The following is a 24,771-nucleotide window of genomic DNA, read 5'->3' as shown; positions in this document are numbered from 1 at the left end:
AAAAAGAAAATGATAAAAAAAAATCTTGTCATTGTTTTAAAAGGAGCTGCTAGGAATTGAATGAGCCAAACTCAGACCTTCTCTACTGTTTTAGGCTTTGTTTTTTTTAAATAACAACTTAATATTATCAGCTGTAATAAAAGTATTGCAAAATTAACTAGAAAAAATGGGCCAAATACACATTGCTTAGTAAAGTACTAGCAGCAGCAGGTTTCTGAATTATACAGTAAGAAAGGCAGTTTAGTATTTTTGGTAGCCCTATAATTATTTTTGTCTAATGCAGTGTTGCACCCTGAGAGATGCTAAATACCCTCCAAAATTTAATAGTATCGTCAAGTCCTACTCAAGTTGATGTTCAGAGAAAGTACATAAGAAAAAGCCATTCCTTACTTGATTGCTGCAAAGCTTAAAAATCGTATCAGTGTTACTTGTCAATTACTGTATTTCTTGAAGAAGTCATGCTGTACTTTTGCTCGAAATATCAGAAAAACAAGCTGTGAAGTAAGTCTTTGATAACAAGCGGCTTTGATGTCTGTGGGATTTTAGGACACCCTACACACTGGAAACACTTGAAAACCTCAAGACAGGCATTGGCTCCCTCATGGCTTTGAAAGAAACAAGTCTGCCTGCTGAGTTCTTTCTGCCTTTAAGTTTAGGTGCCATAGGAACTTACCTGTATTGAGTTGCAGAATCCTCAGTTGAAGCTTACTCCCATTCTCATGCCACCAAGATTTGTTGTCTTGTATTGAACTCAAACACGTCCTTGCAAGCCAAGGTGGAGTATGGGTCACTCTCCAGTGTGATACTCACTAGGGAGTGCAAAGGACACGGCAGTCAGTCATACGGCTCACTGGAGTTACTATGACTCATACAACCTGGCACGATGTGACTGTTGCAAGTCATTTCACGAAACACAGCTATTGCCAGGTAGCTTTTCCTTCCTCAGTTTTGCAGCTGTTTTCTGTACTTTCTATCTATCAGTCCAGCAGCAGATAGACAGAAAAAGAATCAAATTGCTAGTGTATCTGTGTGCCTATGTATACATGAGTACATGTTTGGATGCAACAGGAAAGCCTGTGCAATCCAGAGGTACTGCTGAAGCCTCCTTTTTTAGTCCATTCTACTCTGACCCTATGCTGGCACTATTATCACTCCTTCCCAGCTGTGCTTGAGTGGCCTTGTTAGGGTAGCTATAAAGCTCCACGGCCAGGGGTTTTGATTTAGGAGGGAGTAAAGCATCTCTTTTTATTAGCTCAGGAGAACCGAGAATGCTGCCAGTGCAGTACTCCAATTTATTGCCAGGAACAGATGAGGTGAACTGGGAATTAGACCCACTTAACAACTGGTTTACACACTACTCTGTGTCATTGCTACATGAGGCCACAGGAGGTTCATGGCTTATTCAGAAGGGCAATTGTTTCTGTATCACTGAAAGATACTGAGTACAAATCAAAGCACATGGCTGTCTGGCAGTGAGGACTGGCCCCTTTTTTATCCTCCATTGTGTATTTAAAAAATAAAAAAACAAAACAACAATTTGCTTACTGTAACTTCTCCTGTGTTTCTGTGGGGAACACTTGGCTTAGGACACAAGTTTGTGTCTTCAGATAAAGACTCGTTGGATTTTTACTGGATGTGAAAAGCAGAGACCTTGTTTCAAACACAAGATTTCTAAAATAGCATGAAATACTTTTTTTCTTTATAGCTGATACAGACTGTGAGTGCAGTAGACAAAGATGACCCTCCTCGAGGACACAAATTTTTCTTTGAGTTGGTGCCAGAATTTGCTCTTCATCCAAACTTCTCCATTGTTGACAACAAAGGTAACTGCTGACCAGTACCACCTCCCCCGCCCCAGCCCCAATACCACATAAAACTTCATCCAGAAACATTTACTTTTTCTGCTTTTCCATTCTAGATAACACAGCAGGAATTATGACTAGAAGAAATGGATACAGCCGTAGTAAGATGAGTACCTACCTCCTGCCAATCGTAATATTTGACAATGATTACCCGATCCAGAGCAGCACTGGCACACTGACCATTCGAGTGTGTGCCTGCGACAGCCGAGGGAACATGCAGTCCTGCAACGCTGAGGCCTTGCTCCTCCCTGCTGGCCTCAGCACAGGGGCACTGGTTGCCATTCTCCTCTGCATCGTTATCCTGCTAGGTAAGTAACTGTGATGAGGTGTTCAATTGCCTAGGCAGAGGTCTGATCTCTTCCAGACCCCTAATGTTCTTCAACCCTTTATTCATATGACCCTGCAGAACAATATTTCATACCTGATCTGGCAATTTATTTATTTTTTTACCAACTGTTTTCTAAGATAGAAAAGGAGCTGGGAGAGTGAGAGAGGGAGCTGCTTTGGGCTCAGACTCCAAATGGGCTGTTTGTCATCATTACTATTCAGAACAATGTGTGAAAAGAATTAGACTATAAATGCTATTTAGATTAAATACATTTGAAAATCTAGGTTGTTTTCAATACCATGCTCATATGAGTAATATTTTACATTATAAACAGTTCTTCATTTAGATCCAGGACTTTAAAATCATACTCCTGAAGCTCAGTGACAAGTTTCTCAGTGATTAAAAAATTATCAATTATACTAGCTATTTAATCATGAATGATCTTTAATTTTTATACTCAGGAAACATTTAGCTTTTAACATTTAACATTTAGAAACATTAGAAGAGAAATGTTCAATTGCTTGCCAGTGGTAACGAGAGCAGCTGATTAAATAAAGTGTGAGCACAGAAGTTAAATGGGTAGTTGAAAAGCAGAAGCATTAGAAAGATGAGGTGATATAAGAAGAAACTGGAATAAATGCTAGCTCACAACCTGGTGTTAGAAACATAAAAACTGCAACTTGCATGTTTTGCTTACCAGAGAAGTGCCTCCTTAAAAGTGTCATCATCTCTACTTTCCAGTCACAGTCTTTGGAAAACTTCTTTCCCTTTCTACCCATCCTAGCAAACTCAGCTTTCCAAGGGGACAGTGACAAGCTTACAGGTGACAGTTTATATAATTCTAAGGAGATCACTTTTTTCAGTTTTTAGACTGCATTCAAGCTACCTCCAGTAAACAGAGGGCTGCAGAGAGGGGAGAGGGGCAATATGTCTAAACCATATCTGTACTGCTGGGCATAGGAAATGGAGGGTATTTGAGCTCTGACAAACTGATTGTCCGTACTGCTTAGGTTCAAGCATCGCTCCTGGCCTAGTTTCAGAATGAACCAGCTTAGATTCCCCAGGAAGTTGCCCAGGCATAGTCTGAGCAACAGAACCTGCAGGGCACTACTTTTGGCAGATAATTATGGTTCAAACTCTGCCAGATCTGGCTATCCACCTTGCATAGTTCTTAACACCATGTCAACAGTCTCTGTGTCTTCAAAGACACCCTTCATGTCCTAACATACAGCATAAAATCTATACCGTGAAACACATACTCTTACTCCCTCACTATGAAAACATCACTCCAATTGGCTGCAATGCTTTAGTACAGAAAAATTGGACTTAAAACAAAAATCAAAGTGTGCCTTGGGACCACAGTGATAGCACACAAGACTCAGAACAGGCTCAGGGACCAGTGCCACGCAAAACAATTGTGACCACTTTGTGTCTCTTGGCCCCAGGGGCAGAGACCCTGCTCTGCTTAGCGCTACAGACATAGATGAAGCCAGAGTAGCATAAGGCTGAAGAGCATCTAAACAGAATTGTTAGTCTACAGCTTGTGTGGTTCTTGGCACCTAACTTAATTGTTCAACAAGATGCAGCGTATTAGGATAGTAGGCTGGTGTCACCATGCCCAAAATAGGGAGGATATATTAAGTACCCGGATGTGAAAGACCCTTCATAATAACCTTCTAGTGATCTGCCCTACTCTTGTATATGAAGTTCTTAAATTTATTTAAGTGGGCTATTACTTGTCTAGCATTAGGAAAACTTGAGAATAATGGCTCCTGTACAGATACAAACCCCACAAATGAAATAGAACAGACTTCACATTCACAGCATCGTACCATGCCATGTCGAAGATCTCAGTTGCCTCTCCCTACCCACAGTATGTCCTATCTTCCTTTTATTCACCCATACTCAAGTCATTCAGAGTAAAAACTTTGCTCCTAAGACTCAACAAACGTGCATTGCTGTAATGTGTGGTTTGGTAAACGCTGTTATACCTCACTGACGCATGATCTCACTGGCCTCCCCTATTAACTCCAGCTACTTAAGCTAGGGTCAGATTTTTAAATGCATTTAAGCATTGAATTCCTACTGAAATCAATAGCATTTAGGCACCAGAATGCAGCTACAAATCTTAACTTCAGTTTTTAATTTCCCTCTGTAGAGGTTCATTTTTGTGTCAATCCTTACCTCTCCAAAAGGAACTTATTCAACTAACATTTCTTAAGCTATTGGGATCATTTTTTTAAAAGAAACATTTAATAACAAAGATTGGATTTCGATTCTTGCAGTCATTGGAGCCAAAAATAGTTTTGTCAATAATATTGATAGCTGAAGGTCTTCAGGTTCTTATTTTCAGAAAGACCTGTAGATCCCACTTTCAAAAGTGAATTAGGCACTTAGGAATACCTAAATCACTGGCTTTCAAGAGTGTGAATTACTTTTGCCAAGGAGATTGAACTACATTTGATGAAATGACCCTTAGTGACTGCCGGAAAGGCAGTACTTCACAAAACTAAAATCAAAGTCAAACCCTAGTAGGATGATATATTTTAAGACATTGTCTGCTTTCCAACTTCTGCTTAACTGTATATTTATTTCAAATATACAATATTTTAATCTTTGCTCCCATAGGTTTAAAAAAGCGTTTTTGACTGCTATAAAAACTTTAATATTTTGCCTTTTGAACTTCAACTTGCACATAGCTTCTATCACCATTTTTTGACTAAAAATCCCATCCCAGCCTTAAAACTTTCACAGCTCAACAGATAACGCGAAATATTTGCTCATTTATTTAATTTCTAACTAACCATTTTCATTTCTTCATCCATCTTTTGTTTCCTTTTAGTATTAGTTGTCTTGTTTACGGCTCTCAAGAGACAGAGGAAGAAAGAACCCTTGATCATCTCAAAGGATGATGTTCGGGACAACATTGTGACCTACAACGATGAAGGAGGTGGGGAAGAAGACACTCAGGCTTTTGACATTGGTGCACTGAGAAATCCAGAAGCAAGGGAGGAAAGTAAGATGAGAAGAGATGTTATCCCAGAAACCATATTTCAGATAAGACGGACTGCACCTATTTGGGAAAACATTGATGTCCAAGATTTTATCCATAGAAGGTTAAAGGAAAATGATTTAGACCCAGCTGCCCCTCCTTATGATTCATTAGCAACATACGCCTATGAAGGAAATGATTCCATAGCAAATTCACTCAGCTCCCTGGAATCACTTACCACGGAGGGCAACCAAGACTATGATTACCTCAGTGACTGGGGACCTCGTTTTAAAAAACTGGCAGATATGTATGGTGGAGAGGACAGTGATCGAGACTGAGAAAGTAATCTGTGACCTGGTCAGTGTTAGTTGAATTCATGTCTATGTTACTAGATAAAGTGGCCTACTCTCTCGGGAATAAAAAAATTACAAAAAATAGGTGTTGTCTTAGTAAGGGTTTGCTTAATCAATACGTCAATGTGAATGAATATGAATGATTTAGATTTTTGAAAAGCTATAATTCACCCTCTCTGCCTAGAAACCTCTGATGAAAGGTTTTAATTGACAATGAAAAGACAATAAAAGGCTTTTTGTGCCTTTACTAATGAGATGAAAACTTAATTTTTTTAATTGCTTTGCATCACCTTTCCTACTAGCTGGAGCAGCGTGCACCTACATTGTAACATAACCTCAAAAATATACTTTAAAAAAGATTAATATTACTGCCATATTTATTGAGTTAAATAATGTCTGTGTGTTGATTCATCATGATATTTTTATATATGTATATTTATATTTTTGTATTTTTATTAAATAAATTAGTATTTATAAAAATACTGCTTACTCATGTACTTTGTTAATCATAAGAAACTGTCCAATCTTTCTGAACAACGGAATCTGCGTATTGTGCAATACTTAATTTTTGAATGCATCTTCTTATACTGGATTAGTGGTTGAAATGTACTGTGCAAGAACAAAGAGAGAGTGCTCTGTAATGCGAATGCAGTGTAGAAAAAAGAAAAACTATTTTGAAAAAGTGATTATAAATAAATGCAGTCTGACTTGCAACGTGTATTACTATACAGCATAATAATATAGTTTCATTGTGAAACTCGCCCCCACATACCTTGTTACACGAACAAGTGACCAGTGAGAGGATTTAACAGATATATGCCCAGGGATTTAAGGAACCATGAAGGTTTATTCTGGTAGAGATGAGAACAATTTTTTAACATGCCTTTTAAAAAAACCTGAATAATTAAGCAAACATTAATAATGAAAGGAAGGTTTTTGTATTTTAATCTTATTTTTGGGTTTTGAGGCAATTAGGCAAATCAGACGTTACTAATAGCTTCTTTTTAAATCAAAGTGATCCAAGCAATAAAAACAAAGTCCAACTAATATTTTATTAAAGATGTAAGTGTTCTCTTCCTTCAAAGAAGTGCATAAATTTGCATATTTTCTAAAGTGTTAATGTCACTCTTCAAGTATATATTTGTGTTTAAAATCTATTTGTTGGATCAGCTTTTATGTAATGAATGCAATGCACTTTTTTCTTTCTCTCTATACAGGACAGGAGGAATTTACCTGAGTCACATGTGGTCTAAGAGTTGCAAAGTTTATCCACATAGTTTAAAAAAACAAAAATTAAAAACCTCAAATGTATTAAAAAGAATCAAAGATGTCAACAATATAGGAGGTACACAATCCATAGCATTTCTGTTTTTAATATCAACTATAGGGAAAACCATGTGCCTATAGATGTCTGAAATAATCATGTTTTAAGCTCTTCTCTAGTTTACTTAGTTATTTTTCAGATCTTTTCAGACAGAAACTTAAGATACACATTGGTAATATAATGTGGACTACTGAGGCACTCATCTTTTTACTAAAAAGATAATAAAGAGGCCACACACAAGGTCATTTCACCTAGACATAGGAACACAGCCTAATATGTTCCTCTCTATTATGTTGACCTCCAGATTATTTCTCAAAAATATCTATTTACTATTATTTATTTTATCCCTTTGCCATATTCTTCTGCCATCCCCAAGGACGCATCTTAAGTTTTCTGACATTGAACTTGTTTTTGGGAGAGGGGTGTGTGCGTGTCAGGGGCCTGAGGTTCAAAACAAGCACCAAACAGCTCAATGTGAGCTGGATATCAGGTCTGCAACATAACATAGCAAGCAAAAAATTTTACTGACACAAAAAACATACAGCCATGTGGCAGCCATGTACATGGATGTGATGTAGTAATAACACATCCATGTGTAGCTTGAAGGCATAAGAATGCGTATTTCTTTTATGTGTCTTTTGGAGGTGAAAGCAAAAGACTTATGGAATGTATGTTGCTGGCAAAGTGAAAGTACACAGGAATGCAGCAGTCTTACAATGCAATTACAATGCAATTTTCATCATTTTAAGGCACTGCCTTAAGGTGGGATAGGCAGGAAAAAAAATGGGTGACAAAACAACTATGTCCCTGAAGATAAATGCCTGGGGAGGAAACTTCCTTGCCTTAAAGAAGTTGTACGCCCAAACTTTATCTTCAGTGACAAACACAGTAGATTGGACTAAGAGGAGAGCTTTTAGCAGTCTTGTAAGCTGTAATCAGAAATCTGAATACCACACAGTGATGTGGAATGGCAGGAGAGAGGAAAATGAAAATACAACTGTCCCCAAGTAAGGACAGGTACAGACAAGGTTTATGTCAGTGGCATTGAGTAAGTTTTTAAGATGTTAAGAGTTGGTGCAGGATACATCAAAGGGTACCAGTTTGATTTTGGAGAGGCTACTGGTGAAGACGGGATGAAGGAAATAGGGTGTGAGAAATTCTTCTTCCTTGAAGACATATACTTATAACTTAGAAATTATATTTTCCACATAGAAATAATGTTATTTGTGTACTGCTTTACTGCTATCTATGTTTTTGTTTTTGTTTTTGTTTTTTTTTCCCCCAGAAAAGGGGCACAGAAAGGAAAACAGATGTATTGTAGGAGTCACCTCACACAAAGCTCTGGTAGAGACATGTCCTCAGTATCATTATGTCATGGTACCACTATGGTACCTTGGGAAGGACAAAAACTCCAGAAGACCACGAAAAAATGGCACTCCTCTCACTCTAGGTTTTTTCAAACCATGAGTTGTTGCCACTAAAGCAAAGTCAAGGAGCTTCAGCCTTTGTTTTCAGCAAGAGAATGAGACTTTCCCATGCTTTCCTATTATTTCAGTAGTGAGTGCAAGAACCCTGTACCACTTCAAGGAATATATGTTTAAAAGAGGACCTACATGGATTTACAGTTCACAGAAATTTACATAGTTGATATAGCAAAACAATTAATTTCTCAAAATTGCTAGAAATTTCAAGCATTCTTAAAATGACTAAAACTAGCTGGCAAGTTTATCATCTGACATGCCTAACGTAGTCATGTGGGCTTGTTCATTCAAATGGATTGCAGAAACTATTTTTTTCTATTACAATTGTTTTTTAAAAAATTAATCTTCTTTTAGTCTTACATCTGAAACAACACGGTAAATCACAGATGAGAAATTTGTATTCACAGTGGAAACTACTGTGGTCTATCCATTTTGCTCTGTATTATTTTTATCTGTGTACATCCATTGATTACATTTTATACAATAGAACCAGTGAGTGACAACCGTATGTGACAGGATGAGCTGCTTCTTCTGGTGTCATAGGTCAGACTGATTCCCAGGTTATTTCTCATGGAAGAGTGCTTTCACACAGGAAATAGCTATATCCCTCAAGGGTACCACTGCCACCTTAGAGGCACGCACCTTTGCTGCGACGGGTATTCAGTGGAGCAGCTGAACTCCCTCTGAGTTTGCCCACCCCAAATGCTAGAGGGTTATGCCTGCAAAGCTCATGCTGTATTACCTTCTGGAGCTGAGGACATTCTGAGATGAATAGGGCAGAGGCTGAGGCTGCTGGGTTGCCAGCCGCTCTGGATGCCCTTGTGGTTACAGCAGCTTATTAAATGTCAGATTTTCTATGCCTCTGAACAGGCAGAGGGACCAACAGGAACTTATGTAGCATTGGCAGATACAGAAATCTACTTCGTCAGGTTACAAAGGTGGCAGAAAACCTTCAGATCACTCTTTGATTAACTTCTATTTTCCAGTAATAAGTTCAGACTGATGGAGTTACGTACATTGATTTTTTGATCTTTTAAACAATGTTTTTGTGAAATAATTATTAATAAAGTTCATTTCTTCAAAGAATAAACAGGAATTTTGAGGGAGAAGGAAAGGACATTGGATAATAAACATGTATAAGGACAACTCATTTGGAAGTCCAGCTACTGGCAAGTCATCTCTTTTTAACCACCAGTGAAAAAATGGCTATATGATTTCTCTAATTCCTAAAGGGAGCATCACACCTAGATCCCACTATTACATTGTATTTGGATTCCTAAAGGTAACAGGGAAGGAAAAGAATGTCCTGAGAGGTCTCTTAGAGTTAGATGCTTATTGTCAGCTTCACAGGTCCACATTTAGAGGACCTGGGTGAGGTCCAGCATGGATACCACTACCCTGGCATGGTTGAAGGAGCTGATATAGATAACGTCTTTGAGTTGTCCAATACCAACTGTTACTGACGAAGTTACTAGCTTCCTTTGGCATTTTAAGATTAGTGAGATTGATGGGTACAACTGACAAAAGGTCCAACAAAAAAGACCAAGCTTCAGCTGGATAGGCAAACAGTATTGGTCCAATACTGGGCAGAAGTGCTGATTGATGTAGTGGGATACACAATACTGGTTAAGCATCAGGAAAGAAAGAGAGGGATGAGAGGTGGGAACTTCTTCCAGTGAAGCTTCTGCAGATGTGCTGGGCATTTCAGAGAATCATAGAAGGGACCTTTCAGATCATCCGGATTGACACCCTTGGTGTCATTGCGGATGACACCAAGCTAGGTGGGAGTGTTGATCTGCTTGAGGGTCGGGAGGCTTTACAGAGGGATCTGGACAGGTTGGATCAATGGGCCAAGGCCAATGGGATGAGGTTTAATAAGGCCAAGTGCCGGGTCCTGCATTTTGGTCACAACAACCCCAAGCAACGCTACAGGCTTGGGGCCGAGTGGCTGGAAAGCTGCCCGGCAGAAAAGGACCTGGGAGTGTTAGTGGACAGCCGGCTTAACATGAGCCAGCAGTGTGCCCAGGTGGCCAAGAAGGCCAACGGCATCCTGGCCTGTATCAGGAATAGCGTGGCCAGCAGGAGCAGGGAAGTCATCGTGCCTCTGTACTCGGCACTGGTGAGGCCTCACCTCGAGTACTGTGTTCAGTTCTGGGCCCCTCACTACAGGAAAGACATTGAGGTGCTGGAGCGTGTCCAGAGGAGAGCCACCAAGCTGGTGAGGGGTCTGGAGAACAAGTCCTATGAGGAGAGGCTGAGGGAACTGGGCATGTTTAGTTTGGAAAAGAGGAGGCTCAGGGGGGACCTCGTTGCCCTCTACAACTACCTGAAAGGAAACTGTAGAGAGGCGGGGGTTGGCCTCTTCTCCCAAGGGAATAATGACAGGACCAGAGGAAATGGTATGAAGCTGCGGCAGGGGAGGTTTAGATTGGATATTAGGAAGAATTACTTTACTGAAAGAGTGGTCAAGCACTGGAACGGCCTGCCCAGTCACCATCCCTGGAGGTATTTAAGAAACGTGTAGACATGGCTCTTCAGGGCATGCTCTAGTGCCCGGGATTGTTGGTTTGTGGTGGGGTGTTGTGTGTGAGATTATGGGTGTGGGGTTTAGTTGGTGGGTGCTTTTTTTTTTTTTTTTTTTTTCTTCTTTCTGGTGTGGGTTTTTTTTGTTGTTGTTGTTGTTGTTTTTGTTTTGTTTTGTTTTGTTTTTGTGTGGGTTTGTGTGTGTGGTTTTTGTTTTTTTGTTTTTTTGGTTTTTTTTTTTTTAATGTGGTTGGACTCAATGATCTCAAAGGTCCCTTCCAGCCACTAAGATTCTGTGATTCTGTGATCCCGTCTAACCATCAACATAACACTGACAAAAAACATCACTAAACCATATCACTAAGCACTATGTCTACCTGTCTTTCAAATACCTTCAGGGATGGTGACTCAACCACTTCCCAGGGCAGCCTCTTCCAATGCTTAATAACCCTTTCAGTGTAGAAATAAATTCCTAATATCCAATCTAAACTTCCCCTGGTGTAACTTGAGGCCATTTCCTCTTGTCCTATCACCTGTTACTTGGGACAAGAGACCAACCCCTGTCTCTCTACAACCTCCTTTCAGGTAGTTGTAGAGAGCGATAAGGTCTCCCCTCAGCCTTATTTTCTCTAGGATAAACGATCCCAGCTCCCTCAGCCACTCCTTGTAAGACTTGTTCTCACCTCACCAGCTTCATTGCCCTTTTTTGTAGAAACTCCAGCACCTCAATGTCTGTTTTTGTAGCAAGGGGCTCAAAATTGAACACAGTACTCAAGGTGGGGCCTCACCAGTGCCGAGTACAGGGAGACAATCACTTCCCTAGTCCTTCTCACCACACTGTTCCTGATACAGGTCAGGATGCTGATTATGCACATCTTCATCCTCTGTAAAATTAACGGTGCTTAGACAAGCTCCAGATCCATGGAATTGCCTCAGACCTCAGAAACATCTCACTGGGAAGTTCAAGGCCTTGAAACCTTAGAAGAGGCTCAAGAAGAAGGAGAAAGGTCATTTTTTATTATGCTAATCTCGCCAAGGATCTACTTTTCCGTGACTCAGATCTGTCATGGGCCATTCCAAAGGAGAAGAAGTAGCTGGAATCACTTGGGATGTACAAGACTAATTTGTGATCTCTCACAGAAAAAACACTTGTGAGTACTAAGGGACAAGACAAAATTACTAACTTCTGAGGAAACACTGTGGGAGATTAATCTGATTTAGTCATCATTCTGAACAGAGTCTTAAATCAATTTTGAATGGGATCTCCCAAGGACTAAGAGAAAATAAGCTGAGAAAAAGGAGTGAAAAGGAAGAAAAATGAACATGGAAATATTCCAAGAAAAAAGAAGAAAAAGTAAATCCATTCCATCCTGAATGCAGAAAAAACCCAACCAAAACAATCAAACCCAGGAACATATGACAAAGGTCTTGTTTTGTAATATTTATGTATTTTCTATTTTTTTCACTTTAACTGAATTTTGTAAGATCCTCGTAGAGTTACAAGCTTACCCTGATAAACAGTCTTATCAGTAAAAAATAATGCTAGAGACGGTCTCGCACAGAAGTTTGGATCTTTCAGTGAAATGACAAAACAGACTTCTTATTATGCTAGGTTAAGCAATCTAACTGCAACCACCACCATACATATACATGCCTGGAATTTTTAGTCATTTCATGAAATGGCTGCTTTCAGAATAGAATAGTCACACAAAAAACATATAAATTTTTCCCTTAGTACTTTTCTTATGCATTGAGGACAACAGGCATTACTAACATGTTCTGTTCCACCAAAGGCATTTTGACTGCTAATGGTCTAATTTACACTGAAAGTTGTATTTTAAATTTGCACTTCTCATTTGTGCTAAGCAGACAGATAGAACGCACAAGTGTTTGGGTCATTGAATATTGGAGTATTGTTACATTTTATGTTCTACAATTGAATTTGTAGATGAACTTGAGCAGTTACAGAAAGAAAAATACAGAAAAAAAAGCAGAAGGGGGAAATCAACCATTTTTGCCTCTGTTATGGGAAGATGAATGGGGGAGAGATGAATTCTAGAAGCATGTTTCAGGAACGCAACATGGACATTACTTCGTATGTGTGTGATTGGCTGTCTATATGTATGGGTGACTGCATATACATGCATATATAACCCCCCCACTTTATTATCTATAAGGTTAACCAACAGAAACCGTTGGGTATGACTTCTCTTTAAACACAGATGCCTACCGAAGAGGAGAAAAAGCATGGCAGAGTACAAAACACATTCAACTATGTGCAAACCAAAGGACATAAAACAGTCTGATTTTACAGTTTGTTTTAGGTTGTTCTGGCATCCTGCTGTTAGAGGGTATATTTTAAACTTTGGTTCAGTTTCGCTTCATGAATCATAATTCAAACTAGGAGGGATCTGGCCTGAACTCTGCTTAAAAATCACTTCCAAACTTGGGATTTTGCATCTTCTTTAAAATCTCACAGAAAGGGAAATGCAGAAAAGAGGGTTGTGAATACCACTGTTCTTGTGTTCCAAAGAAATCATGTTGACGTTATTTCTGCAGGGGAACTGAGTGCCTCTGTGCGGAATCAGCCCACTGGCTGTCACAGGGCACCATGCAACAGAGGAATTCCAGGAACATTTACTTCTTTGATTTTACTTCCCATCCCCCACCATCCCCATTCAAAGTAAAGCACTCTGCAACACCCTTCGCCCACTCCAGCAAAATTCATTAGAATACTTTTTAGCAAATTGCAGATCACCAGTAAAAGCCAAAGAAGTGACAGTGTCTTGTCACAACTTCAATATTTTTTTCTCTTGCTGGTGTGCACTATTTTAGCAGGAAATACATTTTCATAGCAGTCCTATGACTTAAAATATGAGCATATTCCTGATTTTGTTCATTTTACCATGGAATTTGACACAGCTCCTGTCATAACACATATTAATATACCTTCATCAAGCTTGGAATGAGTTCCATAATTTTAAAAAGCATTTGCTTTTAGAGTCAATGTGCCAAGCATTTCTTCCATCACTTCTCACAGGGGAATGACAGGCTGTACAAAGTAAGCCTGCACAAACACAGATTTTGATTTTTGGTGGGAGTGAAATGATAATAATGTTCACTGCTTGTAGTTTTGTCCTTCAATTTACCTTTTGAGTTACTGGCAGACATTTAGACCCCATTAGAAACAGTTTACAATCTGTTAGAGTTGTGCAAGCTTATCTTCAGAGCAGCACAGGATCCAAAAACCACCCTATATTTAAAACACAGTCCGGGATCCTTACAGTCTTCCTTTCCCTCCAGCAGCAGGAGGCAGAATGACCCTCTCAGACACTGCATCACATAAGTACATACCTGACACTTAGTACTGGAAGAAGAGGTGAAAGCTAGAGTTTCATGAGTAAAAATGGTGAGAAGGAAATTAAGGCTGGGATTTTTGTTACTTGAGAATTGCTCTTGCAGCTGTCAGGAAGCAGGCTGCTAGTTGCTAGGAGCAACGGTAATCATACTTCTTACATAATGCTTTTCATGTCTGGTTTTTAAAGCTTTTTACAAAGAAGGTCAGTATCATTATCACCATTTTACAGGTAGGAAAAGCACTTATTTGTGCATCAGTTTCCCCAAGGATACCCAAAAGGACAGTAGTGGAGACAGGAGCAGAAGCCTGCTCTTCTCTTCACAGGCCACACTGCCTTGAGGACAGCTAACCATTTAGAAAGCATTAATTTATGTACCTTCACTGCTTAAACTTATCAGAAAATTTTCTTTTCATTAGCTTTTACTGCCCCACGATTTTCAGACATCTTAAAGGAAGATGTCCTTCCATGGGACACCATGAGTCAAAGATCCCTTCCAAATTAAGGTCGTGCTTAGTAAGTATGTGTCTCTGAGACAAGTTAGTTGCAAGTGGAGAAGTTGAGGTGCTTTTCCAGGCTTGCTTCCTGGAGGAAAGAGAAAAAAAGAGGCCTTTAATTCCAGGTACAAAGTGAAAAGGAGAGACAAAGAAATGTTCAGTAGGCCCTAAAAACTGCAGGAACATACTCGGATTTGGCAAACAAGTAGCTTTAACCTAAAAGTTCATCTTTCATTTAAAGCAGATGACAGTGGGACAGAAGGGGAAGACAGTGGAAGAATATCAGGTGGTAGTACCCAACACCAGCTGGTCTCCAGTCCTTCAGAATTAATTATTTTTTACCTCTAAGGACTCCTTCCATGCCTTTTCATTTGATTTCTTGATGAGACATTATATTTTGATTGCTGGAAAAAAAAAAAAGTTTTCTCCCCAACAGTTTCAGATTGGTAATTTAATGACAAATCTTTAGCAACAAGCCTGACCAGGCACTCAGCAGAGATGCAGTGAGAAAACAAGACATAAAGAGGCTCTTCAACCCCATCCCCTGTGTAAGTGAAGGGCTTTGTTTCAACTAATGCTCAAATTAGGATACAGAATAGACACCAAGCAGCACGGCACCATTCAACAAGATCCAGAGTGAGAGCCAAAGGGAGTAAACAGCTTCCCCACCTGCTAACACATATGCTGCCATCTGCAATTTACTGACCAAGGGGGAAGTTTGATCTTTTCCAAAGCAATGTCAGTGTGCTTTCCTCTGTGCCATGGCTGAGTGCCTTCAGCTATCCTGTGCAATAGTGCCAGAATATTTGTTGTCACTGATGTTCGGCCAACCCTGCACTGTTTTACAGCCAGCTATTGTACAGAGCTCCCAGTAAGCTCTGGGATTTTTCTTCCAAATCATTTTTCACTGCATTTTTCTTCCACAGTCAGTGACATGCTGCTATACTTCACAACACCAAACTCATTGCAAAGTACTGCGAGAAATCACACACTATAATTTTTTAGAGGGAACAAAACCCTCATGTTAATGTCTTTCTCTTGATTTTACGAAAAGCACTTAAATAAGTTTTGAATTACATCTTTAATACAAACATACGTCTGTACAAGTGATGTAAACTGACATAATTTAAACCTGTATTTGAGCGATATAAAGGATATCTCTTTCAATGTTTTAAACCAGAGTTGTACGTAAATTAAAAACTTGATCCTAACAAGCCTATAAATCAGGTTTAAATAAATGTTAAAGGGTTAGATAGTATTGAATATTGTATATATAATTTGCAGAAAGAATCTTTGTACATATTTTTATATAATCTTACAAAAACTATAAATCTATAGTGTCATACATAAAGTAGAGAGAAAAGAAAGGTGATACATTTCTAGCTAGCAAATAGGGACTTTCCTATAAAAAAGATGTATGTACTTGTAATAGAAGGAAAGTCTGAGGAGAAAGGTAGTATCTTTTATCCAACTATATTAGCTGCTTTTATAAAACCAGACAGTTTTGAGGCTTATTAATCCCTTCTCATCGGGAGTGACAAAGACTAGAAAAATCTCCAATGCCACTCTGCAATATAGGCTTTTTTTAAGTCCAATGCCAAATTATTTTTTAAATTGTTTATTAGCAGTTGTTGTCATTTATTAATTGCAGATTTTGAGTATTTTGGTAAGGAAATATTTGCAAGGTAGATGTGCTGACGTGCCCATAGCTACATTTAGGAACATTTGCCAATTAATACATTTTTCAATTCACTTCTGTCGTATGTGCATAAATATGGCAAATCAGTTTATGAGAAAACATTCTTCTAATCTCAATTTCAGTCAGTCTGGCAACATACTGCCTGAATTTTGTGGGATAGGACTGTCAGCATACTCAGAGAGGCAGAAGAGCATAATTTCAAAACAGCTAGTTCAAAACCAGTTTACAACAAAGTAGTACACAATTCATATGCACAATACATACTTATCTAAATAACTACTATGTAATTAAACAACAATTTATCCTTTGGCTCTCATAATATATGCAGTTCTTTAAAGTACTGCACACAACTTGTGTTAAATCAGTGGATTACAGGAGCCAGATGTTGGATTGTAAGAAAATTCCTGACGTGTCATGTTTATCCTGCCAAAGGTGGGAACTCTGAACTGTCAGGTTGCAGCACTGGATGGCAAAAGTCAAGAGCAAGAACATAACATTTGACTCTGAACCTTCATCGTTCCAAAGTCAGTTACATTTCTGATTCAATAAACATCTCATCAAAATCCAAGTCTTGCTTCCCAGCAATGTTTGGATGTAGCATACTGTTACAGGCAACTCTCTCAAGTTGCAACAACATCATGGAATAAGGCCTGAATGATTTTGTGTATTCCTGCAGTTTCATTTAGTGACAATATTGTTCTAAATATCCTAGTGAAACAGGACACTGCAGAAATGGGTGAATACACCTATGAAAAAGAAAGCTCATTGATAGAGTGGTTTCCAGCTTTGAGAAGAACATGGTAAAGTGATTATTGCATTATACTTAGCAACTCCAGATTTAATTTTCTGTTTCTTCCAGAGGAAATTATTTGGGATTTGGATGATTTATCCATCTGTTCTAGCATCATAACCTTTCCTTATGGAGTGTGATGTTAAGTGAATGATGTCATGATGAACCTGCACAAAGTTCCTTTAATAGAGAATATACACTACTTAAAAATATAAATCTAGGCAGTATAAATGTTCATAATATATAAATCATTGAACTTACGTAGTGCCTATCAGCAGGTCTGAACAACGCTTTCATATTCTACCAGGTTTAAGAACAAATTCATTTTTCCCTGAGTTTCTTTTTCTCTGTTGTCCTCTCCCCATCTTTTGCAATTAATCCTAGGGCTTTCACCTGCAGTCTCTGAGTATACAGGAAATGATTCACTGTTATATAATAGTTTATGCACCCACATACATTAGTGTCCTGCTGCCTTCTAATTTCGTGGTATTAATTTTCTCATTGAGTAAAACGGCAGAAGCAACTGTGGCTGTTTCTGCTCTCCAGAATATTGTTGATGATATTTTTCTACTAATTTTCTGTTCAAGCAAGCAGCCAAACCTGCAGACTGTAAGTAGAACAGACTGAGAAAACTGAAGAAAACTGTTGTTCTTTCCCTCTTCCTCCTGACACAGATTCCTCCAGCAGTTCAACCCTTTCAGGATGGTTTAGCTACTGGGGCACCATTTTTTTTTTCCTAAGAGATGTATTATAGGACAATAATTGGCTTATCTTAAATGTTTCAAATTCTGTACATTCATGTATTCAGGAATATAAAAGACCTATTTTAGTGGTTTTTTGGTGTTTGCTTGGTTTTTTTAATTAAAGGACACGTGTTCTTTCCTCTGCGTAACAGTAACACCAGTAAGCTCTAACAAGTGGCCTTTATAAATAAAAGAGGAGATCTTGGTTCAGTACTCATCCTGCCCTATTCTGGACTACCATTTTAGTAGCCACTAATAGATTTATCTTCCATGAAGCTTTTAAAATCTCTTTTGATTCCATTTATACTTCAAATAGCTTCTATTTAATGACGATCTGAGCTTGCACTTGCTTTAAGCCTGCTACTTGATTTTCTCAAAAAACTATGAGATCAAGTTTTACTGTTTTTTAAATTCATTTTTTAAAGTTATTTGCCTATCTTCTCATGCATAAATGAGTTTTGAACAGTTACTTTGGAAAAAAAACAACTACCCTTCAGGTTAAATGGCACTGGCAACTTACTGAAGTTTAGAAGGATATCATTTCATTCACAGAAGATTAATGTAATGTTTCAGTTTCCTGAAAAACTAAGTATGCTCATTAGAAGCTATAAAGCATCCTTGTGGCAACTAATTGCTTCAGGATGTAAAATCAATAGAAAATTGATTTATTTTTTTTTTACTTTCATACAATAAACGGACCTTTGGAGAAAGAGCAGGACAAAAGAAGAATATTTATACACAAGTTCTTTACTAATTACTGTGGATCATAGATCTCAGATTACAGTTTGGGAAACATCAAAGTATATCATAAAAGAAAGATACACAGATATTAGAATGATAACATGAAAAAGGATAGATGTGTGGGAGGATGAAAGATAATGGAAATTTGGGAGCAAAAAGTCAAAATATAACATTTTGATCACACCTTAAAGAAGACAAGGGTCACAGAATGCAGCCAGACTGATCAAGTGGACTGTCAGAGATGTGGCCAGTGACAAAGAACAGAAATTGGCTGGCGAGAAGTCTGGTCATGTGCCTGCATTATGCTATTGGTTTTAGTAGTGGGGAGAATCAAAAAACTAGAAAAGGTTAAATTTATAAATTGGTTTTGTTGATCACTGGATTAACAGTGATCACTTTTAAACCTCTTTCAGCCACCAATCCTAAAAATATTTTATTATTTATTGTCATGGTTTAGGCTGGACTGGCCAGTGAAATGAATGACAGATGCTCCCTTGAATAATTCCCCAAGCTGACTTTTATTTTTTAAACTAGGTTGTTCTCATTTTAAGAACTTAGTGTAGTATCTTCAAAATAATTTGAGGTACAATTTCTCCTTCTAAGATGTGAACTTACATATATATTGTGATTGCTAACAGATAATACAGTCCTAGGCTAGTAAATGGCTCGGTAAAATGGAGATTCCAAATTTATTAACTGCCAGTGACTTCAAGATCATATTTGCTCAGTCTCCTAGTAGAAATATTGTTTTCATACTTAGTCGTGCCTCAAGCTCAGCATGGAAGCGGGAAGTCAAGCTGTGTCTCTTTTCTGCTCATGCATCACCTACAGTTCTGCCATTACAACTTATGGAGTGAAAAGGGAAACAGAAAGAAGGAGAAGATTTTGTGGTATAAAATAATAGTCAAAAGGTAAAGTTTCTTCTATTATTGCATAGGGTAAGAAATAATCCAGCCAATGGCCTGTTTGTAAAGTACAGAATGTTTAAAAAAATTAAAATAAATAAAGCCAAGAAGCATCCTTTAAAACCAAGCAGCTTTCCACAGTAGAAATGCATCATTCAAATTTGAGAAGATCAATGGAAAAAAGTCTAGATACCAAGTGTGAGACAAGACCAAGACACTTCTCTTCAAAAACACAAGGTATTCCATTTAAAATTAGGAATAGGGAGTTATAGAGCGACTATGAGGAAATTCGATATCCAAACACTGATATCTGTTAAACTGGAGAATTATCTCCCCAGGAAAAATGTAGAACCTCGTTTACTTGTTACAATATAAATTAACCAAGGGAAGAACAAACAATAATACAGTAGAGAACCATTTGGCTAAGGCATAAGGGATGGAAACAGAATGAACGGGTAATTACTAAGTCAATATTACTTTTTTACAGCAGTAGCATCTCCAATATTAAATAATTGTACATAGATTCCTTTTTTTATTCCATAGTATTGAGATGCAGAATCTGATTCTGCAGAGCTTCTCCACTGGCAAACCTTTGTATACCTGCAAAATACCCTTATCAAATTGTCTTTATAGAGCAAAATTCTATTGTTTTGGAAGAAGGGTCTCATTTCCTAGCACTGCTACATAAGCATAAGCCCTCTGGGGCATGGTAGTGTTAAATTTACAATCCTACTGTGTTTTTATATGCATGTTTTCAAAAAGAAATGTTTATGCTAATACAGCAAAAATGTTTGAAACAGCCCAGTATGTCTCACTTATATGTTCTCTTGCATTCCTAAGGAATATAAAAAAAATATGGTGTTTCGCTGGCCTTAATTTCAACATTATACAGAAGAAAGCACAAGAAAATATTAAATATTTTGATTATATTTGAAAATTATTAAACATGACATTCAATGTATCAGCTGTTAACAGCGTACATTTCTCATACTGCTTCTAGGGATGCAATCAAAGAAAAACAAATTACCAATATGTCAGATATGGAAATTTAAATCTCAGTAGCACACATTTGTACATTAGATTCATATACAAATATTATCATTCCCATGTGGACGTTTTTCTTTATTCTTTCCCATTTTTTGTACAATACAGTGCAGAAGTATATTTGATGTACTGCCATTATCATACTGGGATATATACAGAATAGAAGAATATTTTAAAAAAAAATAAATAAAAAAAAAGAGGAATAGTACTTCATTCCTTTCCATAGGAAATTGCTAGCAGGTGTAGTGTTCTCTGGTTGGCTTCTGCTGTTTCTGTCCCACTTCCTCTGCCACCCAGTAGTCTATCAAAAATATCACCCCCAGGCAAAACTTCTAACCTTTACAACAAGAAAGGATGAGCTTCCACACACAGAGAAAGAGAGCCAGGGCCCTCTAGATGCCCTGAATCACAACCTGTTCCACTGGGGAGGAGGGTGAAAATAAAGTAGAACCTAAAAAGTGTACTACATGGATTAATTCTTCACTATGGAGCTTCCCACATTGAAAGCTAGGGGAAAAGATGTTCACATCATCATCTTGGCACACAGCCACAAAAAGTCTATGAAGCTGATCTCATTCACAATTTTGTTGCTGTTGTCTTATATTGACACCTGAATATTTGAAGCCAAATCATTGACTTTCAAGCCTATTTCATGTGGTTTTTTAATACTTTCTAGCTTTTTTTTAGCTCAAATTTACCATTTGAGCACATGGAACACATTAATTTTCATTACATTTTATCCTACGTAGGAAAATGTTCTATGAAACCAATATTCCGAACACGTAAAATTAAGATAAATTATTAAAATGAAGTTTTACTTATTACATATACATTTTTAATTATTCTCAAATTTTTTCTTATGACATTTTCAAATGTACTTTTTATTATAATTTTATTACCTAAAGGAATATTATAATTTCTTCTGGAACATAAACATACTGCTTGATGACTATGCCATATTTATATAGCAAGTTGGAAACCTACTCAATAGAAAAGATTACAAAACTGTGTTCAAACACACTTTTCTTCAAAAGTTTCCTTTAGTAAAGAACAGGAGAATATCACTATAGATAAATATTTTTAGGTTTTTATTTTCAGCTCATACTTACTTTGCAATAATTTTCAAAGTAACTCAAAGAAGATAAGGTTTACTTAATACTGTGCTTTGTTAATGTGGCCCTACAAAAAGCTTTTTAGAAAAGCACCAAAATTATTTTACCAGCAATACGGATTTCTAAACTGAAGCTGTACTAGTGTAGGATTTTTATTACTAGTTAAATGGTCATGAGGAAAAACCTAGAGCAGTTGTCTTCCATACGACATCACTGAATAACAGTATGCTTTTTACTGACACTTATGTTTAAAGAAAAACAATTGTTGAACTGTGCACTCCGTACTTGCAAACTTGCCATCATCAAATACATCGATGAAACGGCCATGCAGAAAAACACAAAGTCTCAAACAACTTCAAGCTATATTCAATGTATTTAGGTTATTTCAGTGTTACTGTTTTTTAACGTAGTCTCAAGTCAAGACTTTTACTTTCCCTACCCTTCTGCTTTATTTCTGTAATTTTTTTTTTAACACACACTTCTTACCAGAATCCATACTGAAATCTAATACTGTATCCCAATACAGGTCTCCAGCTAAAGGAATATTTAGATAAACAGGCAACCTCAGAAATCTGCTGCAGAACACACTGTGCCTGCTGTGCTCCTCAGAGACATTTGGCAGAATACGACTTCCCATTCTGCCAGCTCCCCAGCTTGATGGAGAAGGATGTAATTGCCCTTGTTAGGGCTGTTCTGCCCACCTGGAGCAGCTTGTGTGAAAATGAGTATTCAGGCCAAAGGAGACTATTAGACAACTCCGTGCACTTTAGGCAAACAGAATATACATGACCAATTTACAGTGTAGTTACATCATGGTCAGAAGTTACACCTCTCAAAGCACAAACACCCCTTCAGCAGTCATAGTCTTTATGCCTTTCCTAGACACATCTCTTTTCCAAGAAAAAGGGTATTGTTTTGTATTTACCATATAAGTTTTATATCCCACTTCTCATTTCCACAGACTGCTTCAGGTGATCAGCACAGATTCTATCTAGTAGATGGACTTAATGGTTAGAGAGGGAACCCGACATTGGGAGAAGTGTATTAGCAGAATATAATAAACCTTTTCACTGTGCTAATGCAATATATTTTTGTGGGTGCCTTTAAAAAATGTTTAAAATCAAGCATTGACTCAAACTACATCTTGAAGTGGCAAATGTCTCCATTGTCAATTTTCCCTCACCTATGACTGACAGCAAAAATGCTGTAGAGCCAATGCCATTTCACCACTGGAAATGAGCACATAATTCTTTTCAGAGTGCTAATTCAATCCTGTTCCCTGCCTCTGTGATCCTCAGGTCAGTTCAAGATTTTAAAGCTAAATAACTAGAGGAAGCATGGCAGGAAGGGGATATACAAACTCTTTGTACTCATAGTCAACAAGACACCAGAATTTTCTAGTATAGAAACAGGACAGGGTTTATTTTGACTCCAAAATATGAAACAGTTATCACAACTAAACATTCATTAATTACTTAGATGCAGAGAACTGAACTTTTCACAATACGCTATGGAAGATAATTTATCTTGCAGCAAATGTATTTAAAAATAAATGGCAGTTTATTCTGCATTCATCTGAATTGTAGGGTTTAGCATCTCTCCTTGAGTGGATTTTTTGTCAGAAAGCATGTTTTGTTTATGTTGACATTGGCGATCTGAAATTAGTGTCTTTTGTTCCCTCATTTCAAAGATCAACCTTCTACTTCATATCTTGGTATTAAAATATGCTTAGTCTTTTCATTAGAATTCCATCTGATTAATCAGTTATGCTCGCAGAATAGCTAATAATTTAGAAACAATGTCAAATTATACTGAAATGCAAATATACATATGTTAAAAGTAGATGTACTCTGAATTTTTACTAAACCATAGTTAAGATTTTGTTAAAATTCAGCCATAATTAATTATGTTGACTATGCATAACTTGTTGACTCTTCTGAAATTAAAAAAAAAAAAAAGGCATGGAATCTGCATTTCTTAAGTGAAGGCTGATACTAAGTTTTCCTGTAAAATCTTTCTGCAGTCACCTCTAGAAAAGAGCAATGTCCTCCTGCATATGTATCATGTGGAAAAAAAACCAACCCCAAATCTTTATTCAATGTAGTTTTAGACTAACTTCAATCTTAGAGAAAATTAAATTTTATTCTCTACTGAAAAGGATAACATTTTCCTGTACACCAGGAAAAGATTGTAGATGTAAGGATGCACTAATAATTCTGTTAGTCCTTATTGGTTCGGCAATAATTCCTGCAGCCTCCCTGGTGATTTTGTACCACTGCTAGGATTTGTTCATTCAACGACTAAAATTACTAACCCTATGCTATCATAAATGTTACTGCCAGAGAGTTTATTCTAAAGAGCAATATGACCAAAAATTCTGTCCTATCATAGCAAATCAATGCATCTAGATGAAAAAAAAAAGAAAAGTGTCTTGGTTTGCAACATCGTTTAAACACAGCTACATTAAAATCATTGTTTTTCTTTCAATCTGTTAAAAAAATAATTGCCTTTTATATAGCTATTTTACTCTATCCGCATATTTTTTTGCAAAGTTGTCAAACTTTTTGTGAAATCATGTCTCAGTAAACATTCTAATGCCAGTAATTAAATCTGTAACCTGGTACTCCTCTCCTTAAAATATGTAACAAACCATTTAGAGTTTATTACTGTAAAACAATATTGGGAACCTATTAAATGTAGACAAATGCAGACTGTACAGCTGAACACAGAAAATGGAAGATCATGAGTCTCTCCTTGTTAAGTTTTAAGCAGAAGGCTTAGCAACACAAAGAAGTAGTCCAAATTTGAGAGACAAAAATGGGTTAGATTGGTAGGATAACTAGGATTGCTATGGAGATAGTTCAGGAAGATGGGATTATCAACAATGTCAAGTACTGAAATGAGGTTGAGGACTCTTCATTAGCAGAGAATAAGAGGACACTAACTACTTCAGGGACAGTGGTTTCTATGGAAGCCACAGGAGAACCTTTACTGAATTTGGACAAATAAATTGCTTCAAGT

At 37.5% G+C, this 24,771-nt stretch overlaps 1 protein-coding gene across 2 annotated transcripts in view; it reads left to right on the top strand.

Moving 5' to 3' along the window:
* Positions 1 to 5,520, top strand: part of LOC141463894 (cadherin-9) — a 72,019-nt gene extending 66,499 nt beyond the window's left edge. For both annotated transcript variants that reach the window (XM_074146566.1, XM_074146567.1), the window contains 3 exons: positions 1,706 to 1,823; positions 1,919 to 2,170; positions 5,033 to 5,520. In XM_074146566.1, the coding sequence (XP_074002667.1) occupies positions 1,706 to 1,823; positions 1,919 to 2,170; positions 5,033 to 5,520 (858 nt within the window). The remainder of the gene's footprint in view (positions 1 to 1,705; positions 1,824 to 1,918; positions 2,171 to 5,032) is intronic.
* Positions 5,521 to 24,771: the final 19,251 nt, after the last annotated feature.

The sequence above is a fragment of the Numenius arquata genome, chromosome 4 (genome assembly GCF_964106895.1).
Source record: "Numenius arquata chromosome 4, bNumArq3.hap1.1, whole genome shotgun sequence".
Lineage (NCBI taxonomy): Eukaryota > Metazoa > Chordata > Aves > Charadriiformes > Scolopacidae > Numenius > Numenius arquata.
The sequence above is the reverse complement of the archived record's forward strand: the minus strand, read 5'-3'. Positions and strand labels throughout refer to the sequence as shown.